This window comes from Tasmannia lanceolata, unplaced genomic scaffold (assembly GCF_043159265.1).
Source record: "Tasmannia lanceolata isolate RefF3 unplaced genomic scaffold, GAP_Taslan_0.1 ptg000012l, whole genome shotgun sequence".
Classification (NCBI taxonomy): domain Eukaryota; kingdom Viridiplantae; phylum Streptophyta; class Magnoliopsida; order Canellales; family Winteraceae; genus Tasmannia; species Tasmannia lanceolata.
In genome coordinates, this window is record NW_027518689.1 from 32,251,197 (window position 1) to 32,268,559 (window position 17,363).

Consider the following 17,363-nt stretch of genomic DNA (forward strand, 5'->3'; position numbering starts at 1 on the left):
CTCCCCTCTGTTGCCCTTCAGAAGCCTCCCTTAGGTACTAATAACCCCTTTTTGTAGCTGAAAACCCATGCCTTTGAACTTCAGGACCTTCTTCTGGATTTGATGGACCCTCTGAGGGTACTTCTTCTACCCCATTTGAGGGCCCATAATCCCTTCTCTAATACCATGCATAGCTCCCCACTGTTGCCCTTGAGAAGCCTCCCTTAGGTACTAATAACCCCTTTTTTGTAGCTGAAAACCCATGCCTTTGAACTTCAGGACCTTCTACTGGATTTGATGGACCCTCCGAGGGTACTTCTCCTACCCCATTTGAGGGCCCATAATCCCTTCTCTAATACCATGTGGAGACCCATGTTCATTGTTGAAGCAGTCATGGTTCACTTGTTTTATCTTCGATTTCATTTATTAAATTATTGGTCCAATGGTGGTCATTGAATTCCAATAGCTAGTGCTTATCTGCTTTGTTTCTCAAAAGGTCTGATGCTATGAGTTTTTTTTTAAATGCATGTGAGCTAATACTCGCCTGATGCCCATGTGGATGAGAATTTTAACAGACCTCCTAATCTGTTTTGGGGGTTTGTCCTTGTTGTTGTGCTTTCAGAAAATTCATATAGAACACTGATCGTTGCACTTATTGGTTAGCTCTTTTGTTTCTTGTTTCCTTTGCTTCATATCTAAGAAGCCAGACCTTAGAGGTTACAGACATGATACATATTTTCAAGTAAGTATGAGAATTGTAATAATTGTTGGTTTGCTTGCTACCTTTTCTTCATAATAGTACTGATTGGGAATATGAGTTTATGCTATGGGTTGGATTTTATTGATTTTCTTGGTAATTTATTTTAGAGATGATGAGGACGAGAATTTTAATGATTGTCAATATAACTGAGTTTTTCAGTTATGAATTGATCTCGGTGATTTTGATTTGGTTGTTCATTGTTATACAGTTGTTATCCGGTCAGGAGCCATTCAAAGCCTTGAAAGATGGTGATGCGAAAAAGTGATAGAGTGAAAGTAACAAAGCCTCCAACAAGGACAGAAAGGAGTTTAGAAGGGGAGGAGACGAAAACTGCAGCTGTGAAGAAGACAGGAACAGATGTAAGTGTGTATGTTGTTAATTGTATCAATCATAGTAAGTTAATTCATTTACCACATATATTTTGCCGATGTAATTTGTTTTGCAGGCTCCATACGTCCCAGCACGATGTTCTCCAGCTTCTTTCAAATCGGCAATGGACAGGATAAAGTTCAAGCCAGTCCATTTTCATGCCATAGAAAAGACTCATTTCCGACATCTGTTTGGCATGAAGGACATTATCATGCACAAGCCTCTCATAAGAGCTATCCACGATAACTGGACTCCCGGCACTAACACGTTCACGTTAGGGAGTATAAATGTCCCCTTCCTTCCAAGAGATGTGGCATTGGCATTAGGACTGCCACTTAGTGGAGAGCGAATGGACGTGGTGAGGGTTCTGTCATTCGACAGGACAAAATCGCAACCTAAAGTGCCTGGCTGGCCATTTCCAGAGGCCAACGTCAAGGCATCGGTTATTGAGAATGAAATTACAGCATTAGTTAGAGAACGCAATAAAGTTTCGATAGAGAAGACAGTGAAATATGTTCTCCTGCATCTTTTTGCCTCTGTCCTTTTCACAAAAAGCGCTCATCGAGCTGACGAGCTCTTCTGGCCCTACATCGACGACATAGGAAACATTGGCAACTATAACTGGGCGATGGCAGTGTATGACTGGCTCGTAGATTACCTAGACAGAGTCAGCAAGGGTGGCAGGTACCTTGGTGGCTGCTCGTTGGTAATTCAGGTAATTTGGACTCATGACATTTAATATTCTAACCGTGCTGTTTATAGTTTGATTAACATGGTGTTTCGTATGTATGCAGGTATGGTTATACGAGCATACCACATTTTGGATTCCCACCAATCCAACTGCTCGTCCACGTGTCCTTAAATGGGACTGGAAAGCAAACGAATCAAAGACATATCGATTAGTGGAGCAGAAGCAGATAAAGAAATCGGAGTTGAGATATGAAAATTTTGTTAACGTATATATCAATACTAGTATCTTGATAACTGACTATGTTTTCCAAAAATTCAGGTGGTGGTGACATTGAAAGTATCTCTGTTAGAGAAGTCACAGTACCTACAGGATGAGGTAATGCAGTCGAGCAGGACTATGTTGCCTACGTTATTTTATTTTACTTTTTGATTTTTTAAATTTGATCATTGACTGTCATGTTTGAACATTAGGATGTTGAGGAGACAATGGAAGCCGATAAGGAACAGTTGGAATCCGAGGGGATAGTTTTGGGAGTAGAAAATGAAATGGAGAAAGGAAGTAGTGAAGATGAGTCGAAGCATATAAAAATTTTGGCGAGAGAGAGAGATGTAGTTGATAGACAGTGGCAGATGATTAGAGCAGCATGGGAAGAAATAAGAAAAAGAGAGGAAGATGTCAAAAAGAAAGAGGAGGATTTGAAAAAAGGATGGGAGCGTATGCGGAGAACAAATGAAGGGACTGGGGGAAGAATGGAGGGGGTTGAGGTGGAGGGGGTTGAGGAGGAGAGGAAGGGCGAAAATGCATCTCAAGGTGCACGATTATCTTCGCAGCTGTGCGAGGATTGGACGGATTTAGCTGACCTTGGATGTGACATGGATGCAGCCGCCACCCTAATAGATGTATCGGCTCAGAACCCCAAGTCGCATGAAGAAATATTCGGCACCACAGACGGGGTGATCCTTAACCCTTTACAACGATTGTTCGAAATGGAGGTGACCAAGGAAGAGGCACCATCTACTGAAGTTGAGATGAAAGTGAGTGGTCTAAGGGATGAGATGGTGGATTCCGAATTAGGGAGCATTGTGAGGGGTGTGAAGATGGATGGAAGGAGTAGGAAACCTGGGAGAGCCAGAAAAAGCCCCTACTATTCAGGGAAGACCCGAAAGAGGAGGCAGAAGGAAGGGAAGAAACAAGGGGAGGACCCCAACATACCTAAACCACCGCCCAAGAAGAAAGGGGATGACGGGAAGATGCGTAAGGGAAGGAGAACAGCTCTGATAGAGAGACTTCTAAAGCATGAAAAAAGGCAAGTAGATGTGAATTATATTATACCATTATTTAAGTTGATCAGAATTGAAAATTATTAACTAACAATTTAATACAATTTTGCAGTGATATCCTCATGGAAACGGATGATGTACACCTAATAGCTGAAGACCTACAACAGCTTTGGAATGTCAGACAATACCTGACTGGCACTGTAAGTGTCATTTTTTATCATTAATTTCTACATTACTTTAGGTAATAATGTACATCTGACATTTATTTCTCTTCCTTGAAGATTGTCGATATATATGGGAAGCATGTGCAGTCCTCCAACGACGATGGGTTAGCAGATCCTACAATGGGGGGAATTGTCTTCGTTCCATCGGTGGTACATGTAAGTGTAATTTCTATCATCCCACATTGAGGTTTACATAAGATTTTATCTGTAGTATCCCATTGAATTCCTTTTTTATATAGGGAACTCTCACTGCAGTGGGGACCTAAGTCACTGAGGAGCTGAAGGTAGAAAAGTGGAAGACAGCGAAGGACGCTGTGCACAGTAGACTTATAAACCACCACCTCGAAGCAGTAAAAATGGTACTATTACCATTATGTGAAGACAACCATTGGGTTCTCCTCATTGTCGATATGGTCAACAAAATCTTCCACGAATGCAATTCCTGTAAAGGAATGGAGTTCCAGGAAAGAGCAGGATTGACCTTAAGTGGGTTAGCATCTTTAATGTTTTCCTACTTATAAATCTATACGTATAACACTTATGTTTCCTAAACCTGTCAATGTTAACCAGTTGCAGGTTGCGTTGTTGAAGGAGTACTTAAAGGAAAGGGGCTGTGATATAGACCACTTTCAATATGCGCAGATGAAAAATTTCCCACAACAGGCCAATGGGTCAGTATATTAGTATATTTAAATGTTTATTTTTCTAGGCTATGATTTTGATTCGCTCAATACAACCGTTGTTATGCAGGTTCGACTGTGGTTTGTTCGTGCTTAAAGCGATCGACCATCTGTATGCAAATGATCCATTTACTTTCAGCAAGTCTGACATTCCCGCTTATCGGCTGCAGCTGTGCGAAAGATTCTTGCGCGGAGAGTTTGGGGACTGTGGCGATTTCCTTAAGGGGGATATATGACTGAAAAATGAAGAACATCTCTTCAAATTCTGATGGATGTTGTAAACATGGTGGACATTGATGGTCTTTCCAGTGAAGTTTTCTGTCTATTTGTAAGCAAAATGGGGTAAAATGGGCTAAATTTATTTATAATTGTTGGGCGCATATGTGTAGGACAGAAAGCAGGGTGTAGAGACACAGAGGGAGGGTTTGTTTGTATCTCAGCATACTGACAACTATGTATTTGTAATTAAAAATCAAGTTCTGTCAACTGATGGTCGTTGTGGCATTGGGTTCATTGCGAAATATGGTAAAGGACTTTGAAATTTATCAAATATTTCTTCATAAAGTTTTGGGAGAATTTATATTTGTATTGGATAGAAATATGATTTATTTGTATTGAATTGTGGTTATTTTCTGTAGTTTTAATTTATTTTCATCGTCATAGTTGGCAGTGGGAGCCCTATTTTTTCTGATTTTCCGGGTATTTATATTTTTATTGTAGGTGAAAATGTTAGGACATTGTCTGATAGAGCCCCAAATTGCACGTTGTTCGTACTTTTGAGGAAGAAAATATCCCTGCGAGATTGGTGGGAAAATAAGTTATCCCTCATGAAAAATTATTTCCGGTTTTGTTTGGTTGGTTTAACTGTTGGGAAGAAAATAAATCTTCCGCAAACTTGTTCATAAATTTAACACCATTTATGACAACAGCCACCCCCTTCTCTCCAAATGGATTGTCCACCCCACAGCATAGGAAGATCCATAACGTCCATTTCATGGGCCACAATTTAAATCGGTTCTATGGCAACAGACAATTCATGCATTTAGATCATGTTTTGTACTTCGTATGTGCTCCTGTGAAAAAAAAAATTTGACATTCTCGGAGCTCCGACAATTTGTCTCGGATCTCCGAGAATATTGGCAAGATGGAACCTGGACATATTGTCGGAGTTTCGACCAAAATTTTCGGAAGTCCGAGATTTCACCCACCAAACGTCGGAGCTCCGACCAAAAATCTCGGATCTCCGAGATTCGGTCCAGTAGGAATAATTTCCATCCATCCCATCTCGGAACTCCGACAATATGTCTCGGATCTCCGAGAATATTGGCAGAAGGAACCTGGAAAATTTGTCGGAGTTCCTACACAATTTTTCGAAACTCCGAGATTTCACCCAGCTAACGTCGGAGTTCCGAGAAAAAATCTCCGAACTCCGAGATTCGGTCCAATAGGAATAAATGTATTCCGTCTCTTCTCGGAACTCCGAATCAATATCCCGGAACTCCGAGATTCAAACCGTAAGGAAGTCGGAATTCCGAGCCCATTTCTCGGAACTCCGACAGTGAGTCCAGTGGAATTGAACGAAATTCCTCTATTCTCGGAACTCCGACAATATGTGTCGGAGCTCCGAGATCCGGCCAGCAACGTTATAACCGTCCAGGTTCGTTTTTTTAACTATTCTTCTCCTCTTTCCCTCTTTCCCTCTTCCTTCCACTTCCCTTCAAACCCTAACTCTATTTTTCGTTTTCTCTGTCATTTTCTCCCTACATCATCCTCCAAAAGCCTCATCTCCCTTCCAAATCCCTCTCTTCTTCCTAAAACCCTACCATTTCACCCATTTTTCATTTTTTCTTTCTTTCCTTCTCTAAGTCTCCTGTTTTCCTCCATTTTCGGGGTATTCCTCATTTGTTTTACATATTCCTTTTCTCTCCACCCACATTTCCCCTCACCATGCCTCCTAGGGCCAAAAATCTCAACATCGGAGGCTCCTCCCAAGTTCAAGACTCCGAATACGTTCCTGAAGTACTTCCCATGGAAGAAGGGCCTTCACGGAAGAAGGCGAAGGCGAAGGCTGTGGCTGCCGAGGTTGTGCCCAAGTCCTATTTCACCGGGGATAAGGCCAACAAACTCTGGGACGACGTCGGCACTAGGCGCGTCCTGACCGGTAGGTACATTGATCCCCCTGTCCTTGAAAATTTTGATTTAAAGGCCAAATTTGATGCTCTTCATTGGACACCCATCCTTCACATTAACGAACCCGTTTACCCTCGATTGGTGCGTCTCTTCTATGCCAATCTCACCATTTCCCCTTCCTTCTTCAAAATCGAATCTAAGGTGAAGAAAACTGTCATCAAACTCACCTATCAGACTTTTGCCACAGTATTTGGGATTAGCCATGAGGGCCTCTTACACTATTTTTGGCCGGACGATGGGACGCATGAACTTGATGATATTGATCATGACACTGTCTATGGTCGGATAACACGGCGCTACCACCCTAATATGCCTGTACAATCTGCCGACCTCATTCTGGTTGCGCGCGTGCTCCATAACTTCATGTACCACATCTTCATACCTCGTGGTGGGATGCGTGAAGCCCTAAGACCCTTAGAGGCATATATTATCTACAGCATCCTAGAGGGCCACCAGCTTTGTCTGCCATATATCATGTTTCGCTTCATGTTTCAGACCCCTGAACGCTACCGATCTTCCTTGCCATATGGCATGATTCTCACCCGTGTCTTCCGGCACTTCGGCATCACCTTGGATGGAGAGATGACCATGACTCCTACTGCCCCGTTTGATGTTCCGACCTTTAACCGCATGGCTCTTAATGAAGCAGCGATTGACATCGATGTTCACGATGGAGGAGGCTACGAAGCCGAGGACCAGCCTGCACCGGCACCTCAGCCTTCAGAAGATACATCTCAGTTCTGCACTCGCCAGGATTTGGCTCACATGCAGGAGGCCATTGAGCGATCCATGGCCTCTCAGTTTCAGCAGTTGTCTACCCATGTCGACTCTGCGATTTCGACTCGCTTCCACACCATGACTTCCCACTTTGATGACCAGTGGGCCGCCTATTATCGCTACATCTCCAGTGGTCAGTGGGGCCAGGCGCCGGGCAGTTCTTCTCATCACCCACCGCCTCCTTCGGAGCAGTAGATGGCTCTAGTTCTCTGATGATGGATCCTGTCTTGTTCAGATTTCTTTTTATATTAGCCTTATCTATATGTTTCTATAGTGTTTGGATTATCAGTTGGTTGTATGGATCATATTTAGGTAGTTGCTTGGATAGCCAGTTGGATCTTTTTGGGATGTATTCCGTTTTATATAATTCTGTCACTGTTATGATGTGTCGTGGATGCTATGTCCTTTGAGTGGTTGTATGCACTTTCATTGGCTCACACCTACTCTCTTTCCTTTTGTTCCACCTTTTTTGGTGATGACAAAAGGGGGAGAATATTTGAGCTCCCAAGTCATAATAATATGCATATATTAAGGGGGAGTAAAGCTCTATGCTCCATTTTTTTGGGACATCAATGCCCTTCAAACGAACAAAAAGGTCAATAAATATAGGTTGCAAAATGACAAACTTTTTTTGGCCCTTTCTTAGCAGCAGGGAAAAGCTTTTTGCAAACTTTTTTGCAAAATGACAAACTTTTTGCAAAATGAACAAAAAGGTCAATAATATGCATATATATATATATATACAACCAATTTAATTTTCCAGTTCTTAAATTTTCTTACCAGTAGGGAAAAGCTTATTTTAACAATGCTTGCAAGGTACAACTCATTCGAGCTTCAGAAAACTGGGCAGCCTTCAACTATGACAACCCATTCCACCTTAAGAAAACAGGGTTTCCCTCAAAAAATTACAGTATACCAGTAATTACAGTATACCATTAATTACAGTATGACAAAGAATACAGTATTCCACCTTCAAAAAATTGGGTTTCCCTCATAAAACTGGGCAGCCTTCAACTATGCACACCACTAATTACAGTATACCATTAATTACAGTATAACAAAAAATAGAGTATTCCACCTTCAGAAAATTGGGTTTTCCTCAGAAAACTTGCCACCCTTCAACTATGCAGACCACTAATTACAGTATACCAAAAAAGGGTTTCCCTCAAAAAATTATTATATACAGCAACTAATTACTGTGCACACTTTCAATTAATCCACTTCTCCTCCTTCATCCAACTGGAGCCTCCAATGCATTCTCCGCTGAATAATTACGTGAAAAAAGGAGCTGCACAAGGTACACCCGACCTACAACACCACCACCACACCAAATAAGTATGGAATCGGGGATGTTCTATACTACTTATTGACCTCAATATATTACGTATCATGTACCTATTGAAAACGAGGGCAGAGGGTCCAATGGCAGATTCATCAGGGAGTTGTCTCTCCATGGGAGGTTCTCTGCAAGTCCTTTTGTTGTGGCCTAGTTTTCCACAGATCGTACATTTGCGATGCACTCTACTCTGCAATTCGCGGTCAGATCTTCTCGTTCGCGGCCGTCCAGGTGGCCTTTTCGCTATTGGAGGTAATACAGTCTGCAGAGGTTCTGGAGGCAGTTCCCATTGAGTGTGATCTACTGTAGGGTGAAGCACCTCACAGTACGTTTCCCGATACATCTCTATACGAAACCATTTATGGCAATAATCGTACTCATCAAAATCTGTGATGGCAATGGCTGCCATGGCATGTCCGCACGGAAGCCCAAGCGTTTGGAACTCACGACATGTACAGGTTTGTTGCAGCAAGATTACGACATCATGATGATCACGGGACCTTACTTCAAATTCGTGCACACCTACTCGATAAGCAGTATATCCGCGATCCTGTTCCCTGGCCAGTCCGAAATATTTTTCTGCATAATGCGTGCACTTTGTTTCCCATTGAAGGCCCATCGCTTGACGTTTCTGTATGTATTCGGAGCTCTTAAAACGAGTCAGCTCCACCGCAGCTGCAATCGGCAATTTTCTGGCATCCTTTAGCACTGCATTGTAACACTCCGATCTATTGGTGGTCAACACATCATATCTTTCCCCCTTGAAGTAGAAACTAGCCCAGTTTTCCTTCGGAATAGCGGCTATCCAGTTGTGTGCATTTTCATTCCTCGCCTTAATTTTTTCCATTGTATCTATGAAAACACTCTCTCTCAAAGCCCTAGCAGCTCTCCAGAACAATTTCTTAAGTAAAGGGTCTTTGAAGTCGGTGTACAGATTGGCGGCGAGGTGACGCATGCAGTAGCTATGGTTTGCAATAGGCATTACTTTAGGCACTGCTTGCATCAACCCCTTTTGTCGATCGGAGCACAGGGTCAATGCGCCTATCCCCTCAGGCAATACGTGCCGCTTCACCAAATAGAGGAACCAGCACCAGCTATCTTCGTTCTCAGTCTCGACAACACCAAAAGCTAATGGAACTAATCCGTTGTTCCCGTCTACCCCAACTGCTATCAGTAAGATTCCAAGATACTTTCCACGTAGATGCGTCCCATCGACCAAAACTATCGATCTGAGTGTTCGTTGGAAAGAACGTATGCTGGGACCAAATGCCCAGAATAAGCGAGCAAATTTATCATCTCCCCCTAGACGTAGATCTCTCGCTCGAAAAACACGCATGTAGGTGCCCGGGTTTGTTCTCATCATCTCAACTATCAGTGCAGGGAGCAAGCGGTACGAGTCCTCCACATTTCCACACTTTATTTCAAGGATGATGTTCATCGCAAGGTGTGCTCTACGGTAGGTCATGGTTATACCCCAGTGCGACTTGATGTACTGTCTTATGATCTTTGTCCCCACATCTTCTGGACGGTCAAATAGGGGTAAGCATGTCTCGGCAACCCATGGGGATGTAGCTAGATGATTATCATTCCCCTTTAAGTGAGATGTACACGTATGGTCGCTCACAAACTTCTTCACTAACACATAAGTCATACGGCTAATGCCTGATATACGCCACTTGCAACCTGGTTCCTTGCATACAACGGCATACTTCTTGGGAGTTGACCGTGACTTCTTGAACATGAATCGCTGCCGAATTGCATACTCCTTAACGGCCTCCTTGAACTGCTTCATATTTGGATACATAGCCCCAACAGTTAACTCATCGAACTGAAGATTATCTGCATCTACCTCATCAGCCCCAGCATACATGTCGTCTACTTCCAGTGGCCGACTTGTGCCAGCAGGTAGAAATGGCCCACCATTGGCGGTAGGGGGAGCCACTTCTGTTGGCCTAAGATTTTCACCAGAATCTTCGTTCTGATTTTCATTTCCATTATAATTTTCAGGATCATGGGCGGCCTCATCACCCTCCTCATCCTGAACCTCAGCCTCAGCCTCAGCCTCGTCATCATCCTCATCATCATCCTCTGCAGGATCATCATCATTGTCATCTGCAGTTCTAAATTCTTCGAAATCACAACCGAAGACATGAAAATCATCCTCCAAAACGTTAATATGCTCCAACGGCACATCTGCATCATTCCCGGGGACAATGATATCTTCGGAGGTAGGGTTCTCATACATATCGTCCGAGAAGTTTTCATTTAGGTCAACTCGTACCCTACACAGTTCAACAATATAAAATTAGGATAGTAGATTGAGTACTTCAATATAAATAAAATTGTACAAGACATACCTTGAATTAAATTGTGCTGAGTCACCTCCTATGCTTGTATTACCCAATTCTGTTTCATATTCTCTTTCTAAGTCTACTTCAAAACGAGAGTCGGGAGTGACAGTTACTCGTTCCAATGGATATCTTAGGTGTGGAATCGGTGGAACGGAAGTAGAAGGTATGCATGCATTATGAGAGGGATTTTGAGAGGGAATCGGTGGTACAGAAGTCAAACGTATGGGCAGGTTATGAGAGGGATTTCGAGGTGAAAAGGAAGTAGAAGGTATGACATTGTTTGTGGGCAGAATTAAAGAATAAGATGAATTTAGGCCATTGTCAATTTTTGTTATGTATAGCATCACAGAGTTGAAATTATCTTTCTCAACCACCTTAACCAACGATTGGAAGATTTCATCGCTATCGACGTCGATTAGAGTGCTTATATATGGATCAACAACATATCGACATTTGATGGATAGTGACACCCGTCCTCCAATACTCCCAATTCGACTGTGGATTAGAGCCTCCAATTCTTTAAGATTCATTCGGGGACTTACCAATAACAATTTCTTACTCCCACCAACATATTCCCAATTAACTTCATCCTTCAGTATGCCATCATAGTGTAACAATAGAGAAAGCATTGTGCGTGCCAACTTACGAAGACCTGCAAAGGGCAGACAAGATATGATAAGAACCAGTATGTAAAGGGGGCTTCTCAAGGCGAATAAGTAGAGGCCGACATAAGCAAAACCTTCGGAGGCACACGTTGAAAGAAGAAAATATGACCTTCCTGATTGAAAACTTGTCTGCAAAAGAAGTATATGATATGGTTAAGACTTAAACATGAGAAGAAGATGATAACATATTTTTTCTCAGTACATTTAATACCAGACTGAAGCATGGAAATAATTTAACATAAGTGAACATTGCATTTCAAGTATACAGGTCACAATACGAAATCTAGTTTAAAGACGAAATCTACGAGAAATTAGTTTAACATGTTACATCCGGCAAGGATATAATATTTTCTTAATTAAATTACAGCAGAAGGGATTATGGGTCGGGGTAGAAGAAGTACCCTCGGAGGGTCCATCAAATCCAGAAGAAGGTCCTGAAGTTCAAAGGCATGGATATTCAGCTACAAAAAAGGGGTTATTAGTACCTAAGGGAGGCTTCTTCAGGGCAACAGAGGGGAGCTATGCATGGTATTAGAGAAGGGATTATGGGCCCTCAAATGGGGTAGGAGAAGTACCCTCGAAGGGTCCATCAAATCCAGAAGAAGGTCCTGAAGTTCAAAGGCATGGGTTTTCAGCTACAAAAAGGGGTTATTAGTACCTAAAGGAGGCTTCTGAAGGGCAACAGAGGGGAGCTATGCATGGTATTAGAGAAGGGATTATGGGCCCTCAAATGGGGTAGGAGAAGTACCCTCGGAGGGTCCATCAAATCCAGAAGAAGGTCCTCAAGTTCAAAGGCATGGGTTTTCAGCTACAAAAAGGAGTTATTAGTACCTAAGGGAGGCTTCTGAAGGGCAACAGAGGGGAGCTATGCATGGTATTAGAAAAGGGATTATGGGCCCTCAAATGGGGTAGAAGAAGTACCCTCGGAGGGTCCATCAAATCCAGAAGAAGGTCCTGAAGTTGAAAGGCATGGGTTTTCAGCTACAAAAAAGGGGTTATTAGTACCTAAGGGAGGCTTCTCAAGGGCAATAGAGGAGAGCTATGCATGGTATTAGAAAAGGGATTATGGGCCCTCAAATGGGGTAGAAGAAGTACCCTCGGAGGGTCCATCAAATCCAGAAGAAGGTCCTCAAGTTCAAAGGCATGGGTTTTCAGCTACAAAAAGGGGTTATTAGTACCTAAGGGAGGCTTCTGAAGGGCAACAGAGGGGAGCTATGCATGGTATTAGAGAAGGGATTATGGGCCCTCAAATGGGGTAGGAGAAGTACCCTCGGAGGGTCCATCAAATCCAGAAGAAGGTCCTCAAGTTCAAAGGCATGGGTTTTCAGCTACAAAAAGGGGTTATTAGTACCTAAGGGAGGTTTCTCAAGGGCAACAGAGGGGAGCTATGCATGGTATTAGAGAAGGGATTATGGGCCCTCAAATGGGGTAGGAGAAGTACCCTCGGAGGGTCCATCAAATCCAGAAGAAGGTCCTCAAGTTCAAAGGCATGGGTTTTCAGCTACAAAAAGGGGTTATTAGTACCTAAGGGAGGCTTCTGAAGGGCAACAGAGGGGAGCTATGCATGGTATTAGAGAAGGGATTATGGGCCCTCAAATGGGGTAGGAGAAGTACCCTCGGAGGGTCCATCAAATCCAGAAGAAGGTCCTGAAGTTCAAAGGCATGGGTTTTCAGCTACAAAAAATGAGTTATTAGTACCTAAGGGAGGCTTCTCAAGGGCAACAGAGGGGAGCTATGCATGGTATTAGAGAAGGGATTATGGGCCCTCAAATGGGGTAGGAGAAGTACCCTTGGAGGGTCCATCAAATCCAGAAGAAGGTCCTGAAGTTCAAAGGCATGGGTTTTCAGCTACAAACAAGGGGTTATTAGTACCAAAGGGAGGCTTCTCAAGGGCAATAGAGGGGAGCTATGCATAGTATTAGAAAAGGGATTATGGGCCCTCAAATGGGGTAGGAGAAGTACCCTTGGAGGGTCCATCAAATGCAGAAGAAGATCCTGAAGTTCAAAGGCATGGGTTTTTAGCTAGAAAAAATGGGTTATTAGTACGTAAGGGGGGCTTCTCAAGGGCAACAGAGGGGACCTATGGATGGTATTAGAGAATGGATTATGGGCCCTCAAATGGGGTAGAAGAAGTACCTTTGGAGGGTCCATCAAATCCAGAAGATGGTCATGAAGTTCAAAGTCATGGGTTTTCAGCTACAAAAAAGGGGTTACTAGTACCTAAGGGGGGCTTCTCAAGGCCAATAAAGGGGACCTATGGATGGTATTAGAGAAGGGATTATGGGCCCTCAAATGGGGTAGGAGAAGTACCCTTGGAGGGTCAATCAAATCCAGAAGAAGGTCCTAAAGTTCAAAGGCATGGGTTTTCAGCTACAAACAAAGAGTTATTAGTACCAAAGGGAGGCTTCTCAAGGGCAATAGAGGGGAGCTATGCATAGTATTAGAAAAGGGATTATGGGCCCTCAAATGGGGTAGGAGAAGTACCCTTGGAGGGTCCATCAAATGCAGAAGAAGATCCTGAAGTTCAAAGGCATGGGTTTTCAGCTAGAAAAAAGGGGTTATTAGTACGTAAGGGGGGCTTCTCAAGGACAATAGAGGGGAGCTATGCATGGTATTAGATAAGGGATTATGGGCCCTCAAATGGGGTAGGAGAAGTACCCTTGGAGGGTCCATCAAATCCAGAAGAAGGTCCTGAAGTTCAAAGGCATGTGTTTTCAGCTACAAAAAATGGGTTATTAGTACGTAAGGGGGGCTTCTCAAGGGCAACAGAGGGGACCTATGGATGGTATTAGAGAAGGGATTATGGGCCCTCAAATGGGGTAGAAGAAGTACCATTGGAGGGTCCATCAAATCTAGAAGATGGTCCTGAAGATCAAAGTCATGGGTTTTCAGCTACAAAAAAAGGGTTACTAGTACCTAAAGGGGGCTTCTCAAGGCCAATAGAGGAGACCTATGGATGGTATTAGAGAAGGGATTATGGGCCATCAAATGGGGTAGGAGAAGTACCCTTGGAGGGTGCAGCAAATCCAAAGATGGTGCTCAACTTCAAAGGCATGGGTTTTCAGCTACAAAGAAGGGGTTATTAGTACCTAAGGGGGGCTTCTCAAGGGCAACAGAGGGGAGCTATGCATGGTATTAGAGAAGGGATTATAGGCCCTCAAAAATTCAATCCCTACACTCTTCAAACTCATGTCTGTCTTCTTTTCGCAAGCACTTTCACATTTAACATCAAAGCTAAATGGGATAGCATGAGTTTTGAATTACTAATAATAGCAATATCTTATGGAGCACAACCACCCTTTGCGCATTATCATATCACACTGCCACATTTCTCTTAAATAAAATCTTTGCAAATTATTTCTTTTAGATAGTAAAGAAAATAATATGAAAGATAACAAGGGGGTGAAGGCAACGGAGAAAGATATGTGATTGTATAAGAATGCCATCTAGAAACATGTACCCCAACTGTAAGAACGTTGTGTTTGCCACAAATGGTTTCTTTTTTCTCTAAATATACACTCAACTCCTATTGTTAAAGCATCAATTTCTTTAATGTTAATATTTATTTGTTAGTTTCAAGAATTTGTTGCTCAAAATAAATGGATGTTAAGAAAGCTTTTATTCATGGAAAGTTCAAAAGCATAAATGTAGTTCAAAAGCTTTTAGTATGAGAGGTGAGACTACAAACTACATCTACATCTCTACTATGACAGGTGAGAATACAAATTTGTCAACTGACTACAAACTACATCTCTACTTCGTACTCACACCGAAGACAAATCATGAAAAATAAACTGAGACCAGGTAGGGTTTACTGTTTTCCAGGTTTCATACGTGCTTCACCTTCGTCGAGATCGCCGGAGAGATTGCCTACGGCTCTGTTTGGTTGTCAAAAATCAGGCATCTCATTAGAATTTCGTGGGAATTTTAGATGCCGGCACGTTGTTTGGTTGTGTTTTTCAAACCCGATGGTCAAAACACCCACAACAATGTCGGGATACGGTCGGCCCACGTGGCTCTCCAATGAGAACCGAATGGCAAACCCCCAAAACCGAGTTTCTATATTAGAATTTCAACAGGAATGGCCTTCTCAAACGACGGATGAGGCTCCACGCACTGCTTCGTCGCATATCTTCCGCTAAATTCTTGTAACCAAATGGCATTTAGGAATTTAGTTCCAACAAAATCCTAGTAAGCATCCCTACAACCAAATGTTACTTCAAAACCCCACCCCCATAAGGTCCTTTCATTGCCATTCTGCACAAATCCCCTTTCACTTCCCGCCGAGATTCACGAACCAAACAGACCCGTAGAGATCGCCGGAGAAGAGGACGGAAAAAAAAAAACACAGACGGGAGGAGAGAAGAGGGAAGAGAAAGAGAGGGAAACTGAAATGCTTTTTTATTCTTGAAAGTCATATCACCTATTTCTGCCACAAGGGCATTCTCGTCATTGAAAATTTTGACCCCCTTCTGTCATTTTCAGCATACACTTGACCCCTCTGATATTATTTCTTTTATTTGCCCCCCCTCTGTCAAATTTTCTAAAAATCCAAGTGTATGCCCACCCAAAAGGAAATGAGTGTTTACATATAAGGCCATGTCATAGCCAAGAATTTTTTAAGAGAGAGATTAGACATGGTAGGATTAGGAAAAAGCTGACCCTATTTTAGTAGTGTTTTTTGTTTTCTGATTTTTAGCCACTTCACACCCTAACATCTCTCTCACCACTCGGATAAACTTACTCAAAATAGGATAAACTTTTTTCTGATTTTTAGCCTAAATGATTAAATAACAAAACTCTAATAGCTTAAGCTTTTGGAATAATTAGTGGTTTCAAATTACCAGATTGGCCATAATCCACTGCAACGCTGTTGAAGTTGTATCAGTCCCCCCATTTAGAAACTCCGAAAAGAGGGTTACAATCTCTTCTTCCGTAAGTTTCCTTCCCCCATCTTCCGGTAGCTCCAAATCCAAAAGAGAATCAACATACGAGAAGCAGAAAAAGTCACCCTCACTGTCATCGTCCAGCTTTTGTTTCTTTTGATTTTCTCTACGCGCTCTTATCAGAGGAACAAGTTGTTCTTCCTGATTCCGACGAATTTCCACTAGCTCATTCCACCTCTTCCGGAATAAGAATTTCCCGAACTTAGGAAACAACACCAACACATTGAATCTAGAAAAACCCAACAACAAACTCTGGTGTGCCTTTTCGATTTTTATAACCAAATCCTCATCAAGTTTCTGGCCAAAACACATCAATAAGAGCAAACAGAACATCACGTATTGGAAACCCTCAAGAGCAGAAATCGTTCCATCACCTGATTCGGATTCTGATTCGGTTCTGAACTTTTGTATTAACAGTCCGAGAACCCATTCCCTGCCAGTAGAATAAGATTTAACGCGATTAGGGTTGAGAATTTCGGAGATAAGGTTCCGGCGGAGGAGGCGCCAGAGAGGGCCGTAGTGGGAGGAACTGATGTCGTGTTGATTAGTAGAGATGAGGCGGCCGACGGAACTAGCCGGAGGGCGGTCGGAGAAAGTTGAGCCGTGTTGGACTAGGATTTGGTGGGCCAGGGAACGGTCCGAGATGAAAATGGAGGGACGAGATCCGATGTGGAGGGTTATGATGGGACCGTATTTTTGACGGAGTTGACGGAGAACTGGTTCTATGTTGAAGAGAGTTGTGCGGAGCCATAGAAAGTTGCCTAAGAAGGGGAGTGTGGGTGGGCCAGGTGGGAGTTTTTTTGTTTTTTGGGGTTAGGGTTGGGATGAGGAATTTGAGGAGGATTGAGAAAGAGAGGGAGAGGATGATGAGGAACCAAATCTCCATGTTTACTATGCTTGTTTGGGAGAGGAACCAAAGTTGTAACAGAGATGAAGGAGTGGATCATGTGTTTCTCTTTTTTTATCCAACTGCGTGCAGCTTTATAGGCGTTTTATTGATATAGAGACGCCACCGAATTGAATTCGTGAATGGGACCCTAAGAATGATCAGCACAACCATATTTTGATATTTGCACATCTAATCATGGTGGGGCCAAGGATAAGGCTTTAGATTT

General features: G+C 42.8%; 1 protein-coding gene across 2 annotated transcripts; it reads right to left on the reverse strand.

Annotated features, from left to right (window-relative positions):
• Window positions 1-224: 224 nt before the first annotated feature.
• LOC143887863 (uncharacterized) lies at window positions 225-11,976 on the reverse strand. Of its 2 annotated transcripts, XM_077392090.1 has the most exons (3): window positions 11,377-11,976; window positions 10,644-11,289; window positions 225-10,568 (listed from the first exon to the last, which is right to left on the reverse strand). In XM_077392090.1, the coding sequence occupies exons 2-3, from the start codon at window positions 11,264-11,266 to the stop codon at window positions 8,222-8,224; spliced, it is 2,970 nt and encodes a 989-aa protein (XP_077248205.1). In that variant the 5' UTR covers window positions 11,267-11,289; window positions 11,377-11,976; the 3' UTR covers window positions 225-8,221. The 2 variants fall into 2 exon arrangements, with proteins under 2 accessions (XP_077248205.1, XP_077248204.1); XM_077392089.1 differs by having other exon boundaries at window positions 10,644-11,953.
• Between the last annotated feature and the right edge of the window lie 5,387 nt (window positions 11,977-17,363).

Excerpts from the sequence above, each read along its gene's own strand:
- LOC143887863 (XM_077392090.1), bottom strand. The coding sequence starts at position 11,266 with ATGCTTTCTCTATTGTTACACTATGATGGCATACTGAAGGATGAAGTT. Across the intron at positions 10,569-10,643 it reads TCAGCACAATTTAATTCAAG|GGTACGAGTTGACCTAAATG; the intron begins GTATGTCTTGTA and ends TGAACTGTGTAG.